This window comes from Nesoenas mayeri (genome assembly GCF_963082525.1).
Source record: "Nesoenas mayeri genome assembly, chromosome: 4".
NCBI classification, from domain to species: Eukaryota; Metazoa; Chordata; class Aves; order Columbiformes; family Columbidae; genus Nesoenas; species Nesoenas mayeri.
In genome coordinates, this window is record NC_137540.1 from 30,917,214 (window position 1) to 30,934,450 (window position 17,237).

Genomic DNA, 17,237 nt, shown 5'->3' on the forward strand with positions numbered 1-17,237 from the left:
AGGTATCGTCATGTTGGAAAGCTCACCACATTGTTTGCATGAGTTATTTGGTTATAAGAAGGCAAGGGACCAAAACCGCACTGAAAAAAATATTAGAGCAAGTGCTGCAGAGAAACCAGTTGTGTTTTGCTGTATTTGTGCAGGGTATATTTTAAAAGCAAGTGATAGCACTGGAGAGAAGCTTTTTCCACATCTATTTTGGCATGCGTAGCATGAATTCACAGGACTCATTCTGCCAGATCTATGGAGCCCAGTATTGACTTTGCTGAGTAAATATTTTTGAAGGCCTTTGCCATACCCACTCAAGCAGTTCCCTGCTATGGTTCTGCAGAAATGCCATTGCTTTTCAAGAAGCAGAAACAATTTCCACAGTAGCACTAGAAACATTAACACACTGCTCATGCCTCTCATTTTATACCATCAGATGTCGGGTGGTGGACATGTTATGATTTTAGAGTGAGCATGTGAGCCATAGTGAAGCACCTGAGAGAGAGCTTTATTTTCTTCATATCCATGGACTAAGCAAGCAACAGCCCGGTTCCTGGCTAAGGAATTAATTGTTTGGTAATACAGCAGGTGAGAAGAGCAGGCTGACCCTTGTCAGACCAAACACTGGTCGTGAAATTCGAGCAGGTATGACTCAGATACCAGCTTTGGGCTAATATCCAGAAAGTCTACAGTTGCTTTCTTGATGGAATACAGTGCTGTTTTGGGAACAGTTTTGGTTGCCTATTGTAATGTAGCCTACACTGATCTGCTGCAGGACACACTGCAAAGTGAAAGATGTACATTAGTACCAAAGAAAAAAAAAAGTTATTTTAAAGAAAAAGTCAGACTGACATGGTTTGTTTTTTATATCCAGAGAAAAGTAAGTAAGTGGGAAGGGAGACCATTAAATAGGGTTCATTAAATAGGGCCTGGACTGAGCTCCTGTCTCAGACTTTCTCTGTGATCTTAGGATGGCTGCTGTTAGGGATTAGCTACACCTTAGTTTAACTCCCATCCACAAAACAGGGATGACAATTTCTGTCTCCCTGTGGTGTCATAAGACAGAATCAACCAGGCAAAGGGGAGATGCCAGGAGCAACCCAGACTTTCCAGCACGCTTAGTAGCTCCAGCATGCAGGATATCCCAGAACTGGCATTGCTGCTCTGGGACTGCTGCTCAAAGACCAGGATGGGTGCTACCTCTCCCATCCTCTTCAAAGCCTGTAGTACAAGGGTAAATCACAGTGGTGGTATTTTTCTCTCTCGGTGTCAGGACAATCTGAGCTGCCAGTGACTAGGTGAAGAGGCTGGAGTCCTCCTCTAAGCCTTGATGAACCAGGGTAGAAAGAAATGATGCAGAGATCAAATCCATGCCCTTGTAGAGACCCCAGGCAGAGACCCTCCTGAGATGATCAGCCCACCCAGCTCCTCCTGTGGCCCGGAAGGAACAGGGTGGAGAAGTGAATCTGTTGGAAGTTATTATAACAGACCAGGAATGCCCCAAATGTCCTTGAAATACCCCAGTTCCCCTCCAGTGTACAGGGCATAGAGATCTTCTTGTGGGGCAGGGCTTAGAGCTGGAGCTCCCCAGTCCATGGAGGGGCCCCCAAGTGCCTTTCTGCTGAATTCCAGAAAAGGAGCACCTGAGTTACTCAAGGCACACGAGGAAGAGACATCTTCGACAGGAAGCAACTGAAAACTATCAGGAAAACCACTTGCTGCCCTTCTTTCCTTCCTCAGCTTCAATTTCAGAAGGCATTTGGGCTATGTTTTTGCAGCAGCATAGGACCTGGTTGTTAGCGTTTCCATTGGAGAATCACAGAATCACACAGAATCACAGAATGTTAGGGATTGGAAGGGACCTTAAAAGATCATCTAGTCCAATCCCCCTGCCAGAGCAGGAACACCTAGATGAGGCTACACAGGCAGGTCTTGAATGCCTCCAGAGTAGGAGACTCCACAACCTCCCTGGGCAGCCTGTTCCAGTGCTCTGTCACCCTCACTGTGAAGAAGTTTCTTCTCAAATTTAAGTGGAACCTCTTGTGTTCCAGTTTGTACCCATTACCCCTTGTCCTACCATTGGTTGTCACCGAGAAGAGCCTGGCTCCATCTTCGTGGCACTCACCCTTTATATATCTGTAAACATTAATGAGGTCACCCCTCAGTCTCCTCTTCTCCAACCTAGAGACCCAGCTCCCTCAGCCTTTCTTCATAAGGGAGATGCTCCACTCCCTTAATCATCTTGGTTGCCCTGCGCTGGACTCTCTCCAGCAGTTCCCTGTCCTTCTTGAACTGAAGGGCCCAGAACTGGACACAATATTCCAGATGCGGTCTCACCAGGGCAGAGTAGAGGGGAAGGAGAACCTCTCTCAACCTACTAACCACCCCTCTTCTAATACACCCCAGGATGCCATTGGCCTTCCTGGCCACAAGGGCACAGTGCTGGCTCATGGTCATCCTGCTGTCCACCAGGATCCCCAAGGTCCCTTTCCCCTACACTGCTCTCTAATAGGTCATTTCCCAACTTATACTGGAACTTGGGGCTCCTCAGGCAATAGGACCAGTGCAAAGGGGACCACCAACCTGCTGGGCTGCATTAGACAAAGTGTTGTTAGCAGGTCAAAGGAGATGATCCTGCTCCTCCGCTCAGCACCAGTGAGATGCATCTGGAATGCTGGATCCACTGATGGACTCACCAGTACAAGAGAGACATGGACGTACCGGAGAGAGTCCAGCAAAGGGCCGCTGCTGCTGAAGGGCCTGGAGCATCTCTGATGAGAGGAAAGGCTGGGAGTGCTGGGACTGTTCAGCCTGGAGAAGAGAAGGCTCGGGCAGGGGGAACTTATCAGTGTACTGGTAAGTACTGATGGGGAGGAATGATGACAAAGGGAGCTACGCACTTCTTAGTGGTGCCCAGTGACAGGATGAGAGGTGATGAACACATGTTGAAACACATGAAATCCCACCCAAATTTGTATGGCCCCAAGCAGTGCTTGGCTTCATGGGGGTACCAAGGGGGCCCAAGAGCAGACTCAGCCGCAGAGAGGCCCCAGATGAGGTCAGAGGCAGGTAGGAGAGATGACTGTGGGTGCCGGAGGGTTTATGGGACAGGCATGGGGGAAGTTGGGGGTGCCCAAGGGGTTATGAGGCACATGGGAGACTGGGAGACCGTGTGGGAGATACGGGCATCCAGGAAAGCAATGTGACACCCAAAGGGTCAGGATAGCTGGGGAGAGAGTTGGGTGCGCATCCAGGGGATCAGGGGGACCCTGAGGCGGTTGTAGGGCACCCAGGGGAGTTATGGTGCACCCAGGAAGGGGGGGGTCAGGGAACATGGGAGGAGTCTATGGGGTGCAGGAGAGGTCAGAGGCACCCTGGGAGCTATGGGACATCCAGGAGGTTGGGAAAAGCCAGGGAGTTATGAGGCACATGGGATCAGGTCCATCTTGGATCCCAAGGGGGCTCAGAAGCACCCAGTGGTAGGATTTCAGGGTCCCCCTCAGAAGCTGATGCCAGAGCCAAGGCCTGTGGCAGCTCCTTTATTGCAGCCCCCCCTGACAGAGCCCCCAGTGGGAGGGGAAAACCACGTTCCCCCCTACAGCCCCGTGTCAAGCCTCACTGCGGTGGAGGGTGGGTGCCAGCGAGGTGCACGGGCAGCCCATCAAGGCAGGCAACACGCACATGGTGCTGGAGCTGCCGGGCCCGGTAGGTGCAAGGTGGCCAGTTGTTCCCTCCCCGCAGGCGGCAAGCCGTGAGGTCCATGGATGTTGGGGTGCTGTGGAACCCCGTTTCATCAGGTGTCTGGCTGCAGGCAGCCACCAGCTCCTCAGCCGGTGCGTGCACAAAGGTGTTGGAAGGCTTGCAGGGCCGCCCTGGGGCCGTCACCCGCCGGCGTGCCAGCATGGTCTCACAGTAGCGGTGCGCTGCGAGCACCGATGTCTGGGGGTGGTCCACATGCTGCCGCAGGAACTTCTCATAGCGGCTCTCACCCTCCGCCCCTGCCAGCACTGCCAGCACCACAGCCATGCATAGGGCCCAGCCCGCCATGGGTACCTGTGGAAAGTAGGGTCAGGGCCATCTGGACTTCTGGGCCCCCAATTGGAAAACCCGCCCTGGACAATCGATTCTTCTACAAATTCCCTCTCCCAGACACCTAGGTCCTTTACAAATCTCCTCTAAATGCACAGGGAGCCCCTCAGACACCTGGGACATCTGAGGGTCCCACCTGGATGCCTGGGTCCATTACAGTTCGGCACCCCCTACAAGCTTGGCACCCCCTAGAAGCCTGGCTCCCCTATGGAACACCCCCCCTGCCCCAACACTTGTATCTCATACATATCCTCCCCCCAACACCACATGCTTGGGCTCCTCACAGCCTCCTTCCACAAACACCCTGTTTCCTTACATGTCCCGCACCTGTGTGAGCACTTGAGTTTCCCTTATGGCCTCAGGGTCTCCGGGATCCCTCCCACTCGTCTGCACCCCTTTTATACTGGCCCCAGCTAGGCCCAATGGGCAAGGATCCAGGAGGAGGAGCAGGGCAAAGAGCAAGGTCCAGGGGATGTGTGCGGTGAGCCAGGCATCTGAGAAGCCCCAAGGTCATTAGGCAGTCATTAACGAATTGCTGCACACATCCCATCGGGTGCCTCCTGCCCATGTTGCCTTCGACCATGCAATCTGGCCTGGGCCACGTGTCCAGTGGGGAGCAGGACAATGGGGTCCCCTTGGGTGGCAGAGGATGATCCCACGTTCCCTGGCAGCAGGGCAGGATGTCACCATCACTTCTGGGGTGACTGACAGGTGCTCCTGCCCCTCTTGGACAATGTGGTGTGTCCATGACTGGCACACATCACCTCAGGACTCACGCGTCCCTTCCCCCTGTGTTCCCTTTCAGGCAAGTGGGTGTCCCTCAGAAGTGCTAGGACTAGTTTTGCCCGACCATCACCTCACATGCTCCTGGCGCTCCACTAAGGCAGAGACAAGCAAAGAGCCAGGAGCCAGCCGGAGCCCATCAAACACCCACCCTGCTGCCTTGACCATCGGGGGATCCTGATGGAGCCCCACGGAGGTCGTGTCCCTCTCCAGGGAGAGGCACACAGGCAGGTACCACCCACCCACTGCCACATTTCGTCCTCTCAACGAGGGCCCGCCAGCAGCCACTGCCCGACACCGTCTCGGCCAGCGCAGCCCCGTCCCTGCGGCCCAGGGCAAACGCACCACGTTTACCGCTGCTACCCGCGGCACGCCCGGGCCCAGCTCTGCTCCCGCGCCGTCACGCTGGCCTCTTCCTGCCTTTCGGAGGAGCGGGGGCCGGCCGGGACCGGCTGGCTGGTGCCATGACTGGGCTGCGTGCTGGCAACACAAGGCCCTGATTTTTTGCTCTTTAATTTTTTAGTAGGTTTCCTCGTTTCTTTCTTCCCCCCACCCCCGCTAAATCCCGCCGTTGTCGCAGCCGGTGCCCGCCGGGACACGACACCCCCTCGGACCCCGCGCCGTTGGTTTCGCCCCGCTGTGGTACGTCCCAGGGAGCCGCCCGCCCCCTCGCGACCAGACGCGGTCCCGCTCTCGCGGGAGCGCCCCCGCCCACAGCTCTCGCGCGAGCCCTGCCCTATAATCTCGCGCGAGCGGCCTCTTCCGCCCTTTTCGTCAGCGGGGCCGGGCCATGGCGGTCGGCAAGAACAAGCGCCTCACCAAGGGCGGCAAGAAGGGCGCCAAGAAGAAAGTGTAAGGGCGGCCGGGAGAGGAGGAGACGGGGCCCGGGGGTACAGGGCGGGGCGCCGCGGCGGCAGGATGCCGCGGATGCGGGACGGATGGCGGCGGGCGGGAGCGGGAGCGGGCGGCTGCTGCTGTCATGGCGGCGGCTGGGCGCGGGGCGAGCTGCGTGGCGGCGGGAGCGACAGCTCGAACGGAGGGCCGGGCCGGGGAGGGCACGGGCCGCGGCCGAGCTGCGCTTCCTGCAGCCTCGCCGTGTGCCCGCTGTGCCGGCGTGGGGAGAGGCCCCGCTGTGGGAAGCGCTCGGCGGCTGCGAAGGCAAGGCCAGAGCTGCGCCCCGCGCCCGGCCCCGGCCTGCGAGTGGGCCTGGGGTAGCTTGCTCGCTGTGGAAGCGGCGGCTCTCGGGTGGTGGCACTGCAAAGCTTCGTCGTGTCTGGTGCACCCTAACTGCAAAAGTTAAGAAATGAAAGGGGGCCTTCGTGGGCAAGCTAGTTAAAGTGCGCTGCTTGTGTTGCTCCTGGGCAGGAGCTGAACAGTTGCACTAAGTGATTTTTTTGTCATCTTGGTTTTATGATGTTTCTGCAGTTGTTTTCCATTTTCTCGAAGTAAATAGAAATGAATGCCTGCTTCTCTCTAGTGGGTGGCATTAACTGTCTGCATTCACGTACTTACCAGCCTGTCCACCTTTAAAGCACAAAATGTTGACGTTTGCATTTCCATTCTGCAAAGTGTGTGCGGAGGGAAGTGTTAATTCAGCCCGATTTAATTCGAAAAAATGAGTAAAAAAATTTTTTCTGCTCTATTCAAATTAAGGGTTGATCCTTTCTCCAAAAAGGACTGGTATGATGTCAAAGCACCAGCAATGTTTAATATCCGAAACATTGGGAAGACGCTTGTCACCAGGACTCAAGGAACTAGTGAGTAGTGGGGTTTTGTGGACTAGAGGGAGATGTATTTGTTCCATGTGCTAGCTCCAAATGAGACCCGATTAAAGAACTGCTGACAAATATTTTTTGCTCATTATATTAAGAACCTGGAAGTTAAAAAAAAAAAAAAAAAGTCTAACTTATTTGCTTGATTTGAGTGAATTTTCTTAAGTTGACAAGAGTTGTTTAAATAAACTAGCTTAGTTGCAGGGAATTTGATGTGCTGTGATTCTTGTTTGTAGAACAGTACCAAACCATGGATATGATACAGAAGGACATGCCTGAAGGTTCTAATGAACTGCTAGTTTCGTAACCTGATGTGTTTCAGGAAGGAATTAAAGAGTCATCTGATTATCACAGAGGGAGACATGAAGACAGTTTTACAGGAGACCTTGGTTATAAATAGGATCGTAAAGACCATTGTGTTAGAAGAGACTGAAATTTGAAGCTTTTAGGTAAAGAGATCTTTCTTGAGAGCTAGAATAGCTAACTCAATGGAAGCACATGCAAATGTATTGCTGAGTGATAAAAGATTTTTATATGATCTGACATCTTGGGAAGAGGAAGCCGCTAATAGGAATGCAGGTTAAGAGTGTTTTTGTAAGGTTATCTGTGTATAATGGCTAAATAGTTACCTTATGCTATTCTAGTTGCACTTAAAGTTACAAAGATTATGGTTATTTTGAACTGGATACATGTGAAACAAGTAAGGTAAGTGTCACTGTAAACCCAGCCAGTGTTGTTAGAGGCAGAACTGTGAAATGACTGTACTTAAGTGTTTGTTGCTGCTTTATCTCTGCTGAGCATGTGGTTTTTAATATTTATGTTATCATTATTGTTCATAATTTCCAAGTACTTTGTAACCATTTCCACTTAAACCACTCTATTACACATGCTAGAATTTGCAGTATACTGGTATTTGTGTTCAGCATCTGATAGACTTCTCTTAAAAAGATTCTACATGAAGTTAACGAAATACAGTGTTTGGTTCCCTGAGTTGATTTGTTCTTCTAGCTGTGAAGCTAGTGGCCTTATGTACTATTAGAAAACATCAAATGGAAATTCAGTATCTAATTAGAATAATACTTTTCTAATGTTAATTAAAGGTGTTTTATTTTGTTTCATACTACAGAAATTGCCTCAGATGGACTAAAGGGTCGTGTATTTGAAGTGAGTTTGGCTGATCTGCAGAACGATGAGGTTGCCTTCCGTAAATTTAAACTGGTAACTGAGGATGTTCAGGGCAAAAACTGTCTGACCAACTTCCATGGAATGGACCTCACCCGGGATAAAATGTGCTCCATGGTTAAAAAATGGCAGGTGTGTAAAGAACAAGGTCTCTGTTGTCTCTTGTGCCTTTGGGAAAGGAGGTAACTGCTATGAATTGCAAATTTTGTGTTTGAAGTGGCAGCAGGTACTAAGGAATGTCAGGTGTAAGGTTTTGAGAAACCTGTCTGTCATGTTGATGCTAAATGACCCTTTCTTTTTTAGACAATGATTGAAGCCCATGTAGATGTCAAAACAACCGATGGTTACCTACTGCGCCTCTTCTGTGTGGGTTTTACAAAGAAGCGTAATAACCAAATCCGCAAGACCTCATATGCCCAGCATCAGCAGGTTCGACAGATTCGCAGGAAGATGATGGAAATCATGAACCGAGAGGTCCAAACCAATGACCTGAAAGAAGTTGTCAATAAACTGTAAGCTTTGGTTGTGTTATTCTTTTTTCTCCCTTACAGTGTAAATAGTTGTTTGTTGGTCAGTTGTTACAGAGTACTTAAAAATCCTGGTGCTTTACATACTGTTTGGCAGAGACCAGGCAAGGTGCCTCATGTTGAAAAGCTACTGTGCCGGTTCTCTCAAATGCTGTCTTAGTCTCTGCATCATATTTGACTTCATCAACCATCATGTTTGCCTAAATGTAAAATCAGACTCTCCAGAGATATTCAATTCCTGTTTCTACAGACTAAAATTGTAATTTTTGTCAGCTGTGGCTGCAACTCTTATGGCTTCTTCTGATAGAATGAGGTTTTCCAAAGTATGCTGTTTGTTTTTGAAAGTTTGCAACCTTCGTCTCAAAATGAGTACACTTGCACTATGTTCCTCCTAACGTTGCAAGAAAAATATGTTTTATAATTTAAACGTACTTGAATAAAGTTGTCAGAAAGTGAAAGTAGTATTTATCGATGATGGAAACTTTGTAGAATATTATGTATTTTTAATAATTACTTTAAACATGTGTTGCTGACGAAGAAGCAGGCATAATTTTTAGCATTCTGTTACTGATGTGCTCTTTGATTCCTCAGGATCCCAGACAGCATTGGTAAAGACATAGAGAAGGCGTGTCAGTCCATTTACCCTCTTCACGATGTCTATGTTCGCAAGGTTAAGATGCTGAAAAAGCCCAAGTTTGAATGTAAGTCAAATTACTGCAAACATTTCGTGTTTTAAGAGGGGGATGTGGGAAGCTGTTTGTTTAAAATGTATTTGCTTTTGGATAAAGATGTTAAAGCAGCATCATAAGCTTTAGTAGCTGTAGTAGTGAAAATGCTTGTCCTTCTAGTCCAATATTTGGCTAGAAGGCTTGAAAGAATGGCAGTGATAATTCCGTTTGGAGAATTTTTGAATTCTTGCCTGAAACTGCTGCTGAATGTTTAAAAACGCTTTGTCTTGGGAATGAATGATGACAAAATGTTTCGGTCCCAGATGACATGGAATGATTCTATTTTCCCATTTTCTGACATTCCCATATAATGCAGTGGCAGGTTCTTAACCTTTCTTTTTTGTTTGAAACAAAACAAACACAACAAAAAATTATTAGCTATTTCACTGCTTATTCTTGTCCAATTCTGTGAGTTAATGCAGTGGCATCTCTTTGCATGAGCTTTCTGGAATGGACTTGGTCATACCTACATTAAATGTTCTCATGGTTTAATTTATGTGGGATGAAAAATTCAGTAATTTTAAACTTTGAATAGGTGCATATCTCACTATTTGTATATAATACTTCTTCTTTTTAGTGGGCAAGCTGATGGAACTCCATGGTGAAGGTGGTGGTGCTGGAAAACCTTCTGGGGATGAGGCAGGCACTAAAGTAGAGCGAGCTGATGGATATGAGCCGCCTGTGCAAGAATCTGTCTGAAACTAAAAATTGAACAAAAATAAAAGTTTTAATATACAGAACTAATGTTTGGTTGCCTGTATTGCTACTGGACAATGTTGGTATTGCATATGTGGATGGGTTTTTAATAAGGTACACGTATTGTCTTAGTTATAAAAGAAAGAAATTGTTTTGGCAGTCTGTTTTTTGTGATTGGCATTATGAGATGAGTGGAAGAATGTAGTTTATCCTTTTTGAAAGGTGCTATTGGAATGTACAACACCAAGCATTCTATATGTTGGGGTTTTTTTCCCAGTAATTTTGATCCTCACAAAAAAAAAATCTTGTGGATGTGTGCAGAGGTTGTAGCTTCTGTTACAGGGGTGAAAGGTGGTTCAAAGAGGAGCATTGTACAGGGAAAATGGGGTGACACACAGGAAAACTTCTGATTTCAGAATTTTTTATTATAACGAAGTCTTACAGATACATCTGACTTAGTCGAGAATTACATATGTACATGTTTAAGCTTCTTGGTGGTAATTTGATATGACTTCTTAGGGGATAGGTTTGGTCTCTGATACTCAAAAGATGAGAGCTGTTTAAGTTGTAATTTTGCTTGCAGTGTTAGTGTAGAAATGCAGAAAGTGCTCAAGAGTAGTCTTGTATGTAGTTTTTTAACCTCTGTCAGAACTGAGGTAACCATAATCCCAATTGAAAAACTGGTAGAGCTTCAGGCAAAAGTTCTATTGTAAAAGGGCAACGGTCCATGTTCCAAAAATAAAGCACTTGAAATTACCCATCAAATCACTTTAAGAGCACTTTTTGCATTATCTTATAGCATGTACCATTTTTGCTTGTTGTTAGGCTTATGTGGGCTTAAAAAGAAGAGTTTTCCTCACTAATACGAGGGGTATTTTGCACTGTCAGCATGTTTTGTTTAATACTGACCTATTTTGGGAGGTTACTGAGATAGTGGTGGTGGCTCTTGTAGTCAGCTGTGAAATAGTTCAGGACAAGAAGTGTAGGGAAGTAATAAAATGTTACTGTTGCAACAAAGATACTAGAAGATACTAGGGGAAAAGTAGAGGGACCCTGCTCTTCAGCATCAGGGATTTTTACCTTTTTCTAGTTGATACTTCTGGCTTGGACCAAATAATATATGAAATGATTTTTTTCTAATTTATTTAGAGGACTGCAGGTGATGCAATTTCATGTGGTAGATCCAAGTTACTATTTTAATATGGAAGGTGATATTTAGAATAGCCCATGACTTAATATTCAGGTAACTGTCTTTATTGGATTGTAAATATAGGCCTACTTGCTCTGCTTTTTCCAGGTAGGTGGAAGGATAGGGAGTGTTGAAAACTTTCATGATGCTGAAACCGAAGAAGGGAATAGTGCTGCTTTTAATCTGCTTTGCTCTTTTCATATGTATGGTGTGGGTGTCATTCTCCTCAAGAGTTGGAGTCATATTTTTGAAGCCATAAATTGCTACAACTGCCCCTTCTCTAACAAAAGTCATAACTTTCCACTGGAGTTAAAAAAAACAAACTTAGGCTAAGTGTGGTGAGACTGAAAAGCCCTGAACCTACTATACAGTAAGTTTTAATGCAATTGTGTATGTAGATATATATGCATGCATGCATATATTCAGGCCCTGCATCAGATAACATCTGTCAGAGCTTTCAAGTTGTGGATGTGTGTTGGCTGTAATAGTTTCATCAATCAGATCCTAAGGGACTGCAGCTGGCCTGTACTCTGTAGGAGATGTAGAGATCCCGAGGTTCTGAGTCATTTCTGAAAACTTGTGTGTCTTATCCTGTTACTTTTTCCTTCAGCTCTATAACAAGTAAGTATATATTGCAAAAAGGCTTGCCCAAGACAATGTAGAGAAAGAACAAGTACTTGCTTTTTTTCCAGTTGTGTGGGGTTTTGTTTTGTTGGTGTTTTTTTGTTTGTTTCTGTTTGTTTGTTTGTTTGGTTTTTTTTTTTTTTTTTACAGTAGACTGCTGGGCTCTGGGTAAATGTATGATTTATAAAACGATTTCAGATGGGGAGGAAGTAAGCAGGAAGAAAATTTGTGTGCTCTGTATAAATATCAGCTGAAAAATCATGGTGTGTGAGTAGCAGCAATCAGCAGAGCACACTTAAAGAAATGTAGAATTGCTAATCAGCAGAGGGTCAGCTCGTCTTCATCACTGTCGTGTCATGTGGAGAGCTCAGCTCTTCATAGCATAAGACAATAAAAATGCCTTCGACTTAATTATAAAAATTTATTGGTTAAATACATTCTTAATTTACAGAGGTACCATAACAAACTTACTGGACTTAACAAAGATTTATTTAGGACACTGTTAGCTGTACACAGAAGAAAGATGATGTCTTCCTGAAGATACTTCCAGAGGGTGGGTCAAACAATGTTTTGACAAATTAGGCTTTTATTATAGTAATGTGGGGCTCTAGCTAACTAAGTTTACAGCTGAAATTTGCTACTATATTGCAGTTAGGATTTGTTCCACCTCATTCTTGGTTTTGTGGTTTTTTTTTTCAGATTATGCAGTGTACTTAAGAATTTTATGTTATGATATGTATGCAGTTTCATGGCGATACTAGGCATCAAGTCTTAAGAAAATCCCTCCCTGTAAAAGCCAAGCATCTAACAGTAAGTTATAGCTGCCTGCAGTAATGCAAGCAGCCTTTAGATGGCACTCCTTGCTCTGAATAGAAGGCGCTGCTGCTCTTCCTGCCCTGCATAATAGGCAAGAGATGATTAAAACAAAGCAGAGTGGTCTTGTCTGCTGACAGGCACTGACTTTAAACATTCAGTGGAAGGTACAAAAACAACTGGTCAATACACAGTTATAAAAAATGGGGAACAGGAAATTGAAAAAAATATAAAAATTCAGTTCTACTCTGAGACTTGTATCAAAATCTTAGAAAACTGCCAGACAAACAGTAAACAACAAACACTTAAGCCTGCTCCACCCCTACAATGATGCAGTGTGTCTCTGGTGAGGACCTGGTATTCTGTTTGTTGGGTGGGCTTTGCTTGGTTCTGCTCTTTTCTCCCCGCTGTGCTCGCTGGAGGTTGAGGAACTGTGTTGGCACACATCATGGTGGGAGGAGCCTGATTTAATAGAGTGATCCACTGCAAATTTATGGTTGAAAAGTCTTGAGTGGGCTAGCAGGAGTCAGGAAAGCTAGCTATCTATGTATTTGTTTCCTTGGATTTCTCTAGAAAGAGATGGCTGGTTTATTGGAATGAACAACTTGGAGAGTAGGAAGCATTGTCCTTGGAGGGGCGGAGGTGGGCTTACATTACAGTTTGATTTCATAGGAGTTCTGGGTAGGCTTGTTTGGGATGGTAAAACTGAACAATAGCTGTATAAATTATGATGTTTCCATCGTTCTAGGATAGCACATCATTTATAAATGTTTCAATAATGTTAATCCCCTTAATGAAAGTAGAAATCCAGCTCTCAGCTCATTAAAACTTTTTGTGATCTTCATCCCCTAGTTGTGTGAATGGCATTGGTGCAGTTTAAATATAAAACACTTCAGGAAGCTTCTAGACTTAAAAAAGTGGGATAACACCTGTGTCTATATTTGAAAGTACTGTGGCATAACAGTGACTGCAGAGCACAAAGGTGCTGCGGACCTCACGTCTGTGCTGCATGTTCCTTGGGCTTGCTTCAGGCAAACTCCAGTCTGCTACCAAAAATGGATGCCCATTCTCTGCTGCGAGGGCAATCCTTCAGCTCAGTTTTGGCTCTCTACTTGTTTCCGCCTGCAGTGCACAGGGAGGGCAGGGCTACCCTCACCAGCTTAGACACCCGTTTAGATGCATCCTGATCTTTTGTTGCACTAGGTATTTGTTCCTGTAACACTTAGAGCTCGTATCAATAAAGCTGTAAGCAGACTGAGTCAAAACTATCTCATGGTCAGTCATTATTCTAGTTTCTAGTCTCCATCCACCACTCAACTGTTGGCCCTTCTGCAGCCTGAACTTCCAGACCCACAAAGAGAAATCTTGTGAGGGTACCTTGATACCTAAGGACTTGCATCTCTCTGAAGTAATGACTCATGCTAACAGCTTACTGATTCCTTTTTGTTATATAGTACAAAAGTGACAGAATACTGTCAGCAATGAAAGAGCCAACTGCAGCATAATTTTTTTCTATTCCAATCTGATGAAGTTAGTAGTTAATCAAGATGCATTTATCTTTTTTTGTCAGGAGCCAAGTGTTGCAAAAAGGAATTGACTACCAGAATTTCATACAACGTGAAGCTACCTCCATTGTGTCTTAGTTTGTCGTCCAAGTCACGCTACTGCTTCTTGCTAAATGCTTTTGTTAAGGCTTCTTGAAGTAACCTCCTGCCAGGCATGTTTTCCTTAAGGCCTTGATAGACCATTTATACTGATGCTCAGTATAGTTGGTATGTGGTAGCAAACTGGAAACTAATCCCATGTGTGCTGAAAGATAAAACCAAGGCTGTATAATATCCTTCATGTTAAGGACAGGAATAGTGTTACTGAAGTATGTTCCAGTGCTTGAGTGACAAATGAAATGCAGACTGAGTGAAGACTGGCTTTCCACTTACAGGAAAGGAGTGGAGGGGCAAATAGTTGGAATAGTGCAGCTCCTGCATGGAGGGGGCTGAGAAAGCCCAGTAAACACTGTTTGTCACAGCTCGCTTCAGCTTGGAAGGAAGGAACCATGGTGCTCCAAGACCAGGGGGCAGTAGTAGAATCTAAACCTACAGCTGTAAAGGATTTTTGGAGAAGGGAGGAAGGCATAAGATAATTCATACCAATATGAACATTATCCGTTAAGAGGCAAAATACTTGAGTTTTGTGATCTTTCTGTATAAGCAGCTTGGGCTAAGAATTGAAGAATACTACACAGGGATTTGCTTCTGAGTTTTCCCTCTTGCTGAAATTAAATTATCTAGTATTAGATCTGATATTTTCCTGCTATGAAATATCAGTTATCTTCTTCATCCTCTAAGTCATAAAACCAAGTGGATTCTACTGCTAAGGTGGAAGTCAAGCAGTAATGAAACCTGAATATTAAACTTGATCTACATAGTGAGTGCTGTAATTATATCTTTAAAATAATTTTTTAATTTGCATTTTAAAAGTTTTTAAAGAAACCCAAAGAAGCTTACTTTATGCAGACTTTGTGCATGATAAATGTAATACCAGACAGTAAACATACTAGAATGCTATTTAAGTTAAAATGGTGTTGCACCACAGTATTTCCCTAGTTGAAAACAGCTAAAAATCCTGCTTGTATTTGCTCTCGGAGCATTCATGAAGCATGACTACATACACCATCACGAAAGACTAAGATTTTCTTATTTTACTTCAAGATTCCATTATGACTGTCTAGAAAAAGTAGTGCAAAACATTGATAGTCAAAACATGTTGATGTCTTTGCTGCTGTGCCTTTAGGATAGAAAACATTCTCTCCCACATGCAGGGAGTTCAAAGAGAGGCAACACTTCACGGTGTTTTTAAAATCTGAACAAAGTTCTTGGGAAATATCCCAGACTTTCCTTGTATCTCTCCACTCATCCAGTCCTCGTCTACAGATTCCAGCTCTGTTATTGTATCACCTGCCTGTAAGAGAAGGAGTAACATGAGCCAGGACAGCTTACCGTGCTGTGACAATGCATGCATAGCTGATGATACTCAGAAGCAATTAATATCAATCATTTAGAAAAAGTAGGATGTGGCCAGTTTTTCTTTGCGAAAACCAACTGAAGCTTTTTTTAGGGTAAATACTTGTCTATGCTGAAAAATCACCACTGTCCAGAAGGAACAAACAGTGCTGCTGGGCAGCTTCTTGAGTTGCTTAAGTTCTCCATGTAGGCAGGTATGTTAGAGAGCTACTCACAGGCCCCCTGCCTTACTCATTAATTTGCATGTATTTCACTGCTCTATTATGAGGTTTATTTTCTTCAAACACTTCAAAGCTTGCTTTTCTCAATTTAGTACAAATATTTTCCAGCAGTTAGACATGTCCCTCCTTCCTTTGGAAACTTTCCCAAGAATCACTAGTGTGGCTGTTAAAAACAAACTGCAGCTCCTGTTTGATCCTTGTTTCTGCTTTCATTGTCCCGTGCCTTCAGCTTAAGTACTGTCATGGCCTTGGCCTTTCTGCCAGTACCTCCGTTCCCCTTTTCTGCTTTAAAGAATCATCTATCCTTTCAGCGCTGCAAGCTGCTAATACTGAAACAAATTATTTTGCTGGTTTTAGAAGAGAAAAATAGTGTTTTCTACCTGATAATCACAATTTTGGGCCTGCTGTGGAAGTCTGCTGTTTCTTAGAAACTTGCTTTTGAGGACGTGGTTACCTAAATCATGACTTTGAATCAACAAGGGCATGCTGTTTCTTGTTCATGCTGCTTAATATTATCTGAGCATCCAGCAACTATTTAATTTCTCCCCTCGCTCCCATGGCAACTCTGAACATTTAGATGTGGCTGTACCAGGTGTCCCTTAGAGGCATTGCTGCTGTAGCAATGGCTCTCTTACATGATCCTCCTTCTCTTTGCTGTCTTTCTAGTTAAAAAAGAGGCTCCCTTGACCATACCAACCGATCAAGAACTGAGTGTACTGTAAAGTTAGGTTTGTTTGTCTTGTCATGTATCAGAGAGTCAAAGGAATTTTGCAACTTGTGACCTCTTTTTAAAGTCTTCAGTGAAAAGTTTGCCAGTATGAAATAAAGTGTTAAAGGCAAAAGATTTTTGAGAGAGGGCATTTATCAAACTTGTTAATATATATGCCTGTTCTATGTGCTTTGTTCTTTCTTGTTTCACGCCTATTTTCACACCAGATAATTCCTATTTTTTTTGCATTCTTCAGGAGTGTAAGACCTTTTGGAAAATTGGGCTGAATTACTTACTTTGAAGGAAAGCTCATCTTCATTTTCTCCATGAAAATCATAAAGAGCTTTGGCTTTTCCTTTCTTCCCTCCTCCAAACTGTGACAGCTCTACCCTGGCTGCAGAACATGGACAAGGCAAGTTATTCGGATTGGAGTGACATAAATCTCTGTTTCTAAAGAAGTCTCCTGTCATTCTTGCATTTTTCTCCCCACTAGTGTTCTACTGCCTGTCCAGATGTTGTTACTATTGTTACTTGGCAAATTCACTTTCCTACTGGAATAAAAATCTCCTCTGGCACCAGTGCATTTTACAGTACTAACACATTCTCATGGCTCTGCTTCTAGGAGGACTAAATTTAAAGTTCCCTTACTTGAACTTTTCAATGGCAATATCTAATAGAAGCTGTCTTTTCCTCTTTCTACTTGGAGATGAAGCAGCACATGGTGTGTGCTAGTTGTCAGTTAGGTGGAATTTATTTTCTGTCAACTTTCACTCATGACTTTACTTGCAAAAACTATGGGAAAGAATTATGATTTTTCTGTGTCCTCTGTGAAGGTTTTGACTGCATTGATTTGGGGACCAAACAGAAGCTTGAGGAGAGCAAGCAGTGTTTGTTCC

At 44.9% G+C, this 17,237-nt stretch overlaps 3 protein-coding genes across 3 annotated transcripts in view; 1 reads left to right on the forward strand and 2 right to left on the reverse strand.

Moving 5' to 3' along the window:
• Positions 1–3,603: 3,603 nt before the first annotated feature.
• LOC308040171 (ribonuclease CL2-like) lies at positions 3,604–4,035 on the reverse strand (the record flags this gene model as incomplete). The annotated part of the gene is made up of 1 exon (XM_080344034.1): positions 3,604–4,035. The coding sequence occupies one exon, from the start codon at positions 4,033–4,035 to the stop codon at positions 3,604–3,606; it is 432 nt and encodes a 143-aa protein (XP_080200160.1).
• Positions 4,036–5,556: 1,521 nt separating this feature from the next.
• On the forward strand, positions 5,557–9,809 carry RPS3A (ribosomal protein S3A). The gene is made up of 6 exons (XM_080344367.1): positions 5,557–5,712; positions 6,514–6,617; positions 7,759–7,946; positions 8,118–8,326; positions 8,933–9,042; positions 9,647–9,809. Exons 1-6 carry the CDS (start codon positions 5,651–5,653, stop codon positions 9,766–9,768), a joined length of 795 nt encoding a protein of 264 aa, XP_080200493.1. The 5' UTR covers positions 5,557–5,650; the 3' UTR covers positions 9,769–9,809.
• A 5,423-nt stretch (positions 9,810–15,232) lies between these two features.
• Positions 15,233–17,237, reverse strand: part of SH3D19 (SH3 domain containing 19) — a gene marked incomplete at both ends in the record, with an annotated part of 79,742 nt that continues 77,737 nt past the window's right edge. Inside the window, 2 exons of the mRNA XM_080343806.1 lie at positions 15,233–15,349; positions 16,638–16,735. Coding sequence (XP_080199932.1) covers positions 15,233–15,349; positions 16,638–16,735 — 215 coding nt within the window. The remainder of the gene's footprint in view (positions 15,350–16,637; positions 16,736–17,237) is intronic.

What these genes read in the sequence shown, in the direction of transcription:
- RPS3A (XM_080344367.1), top strand. Translation starts at nt 5,651, where the DNA reads ATGGCGGTCGGCAAGAACAAGCGCCTCACCAAGGGCGGCAAGAAGGGC. An exon ending in AAGGGCGCCAAGAAGAAAGT is followed by an intron (nt 5,713 to 6,513) that starts GTAAGGGCGGCC and finishes ATTCAAATTAAG; the next exon opens with GGTTGATCCTTTCTCCAAAA. An exon ending in CCATGGTTAAAAAATGGCAG is followed by an intron (nt 7,947 to 8,117) that starts GTGTGTAAAGAA and finishes TTTCTTTTTTAG; the next exon opens with ACAATGATTGAAGCCCATGT.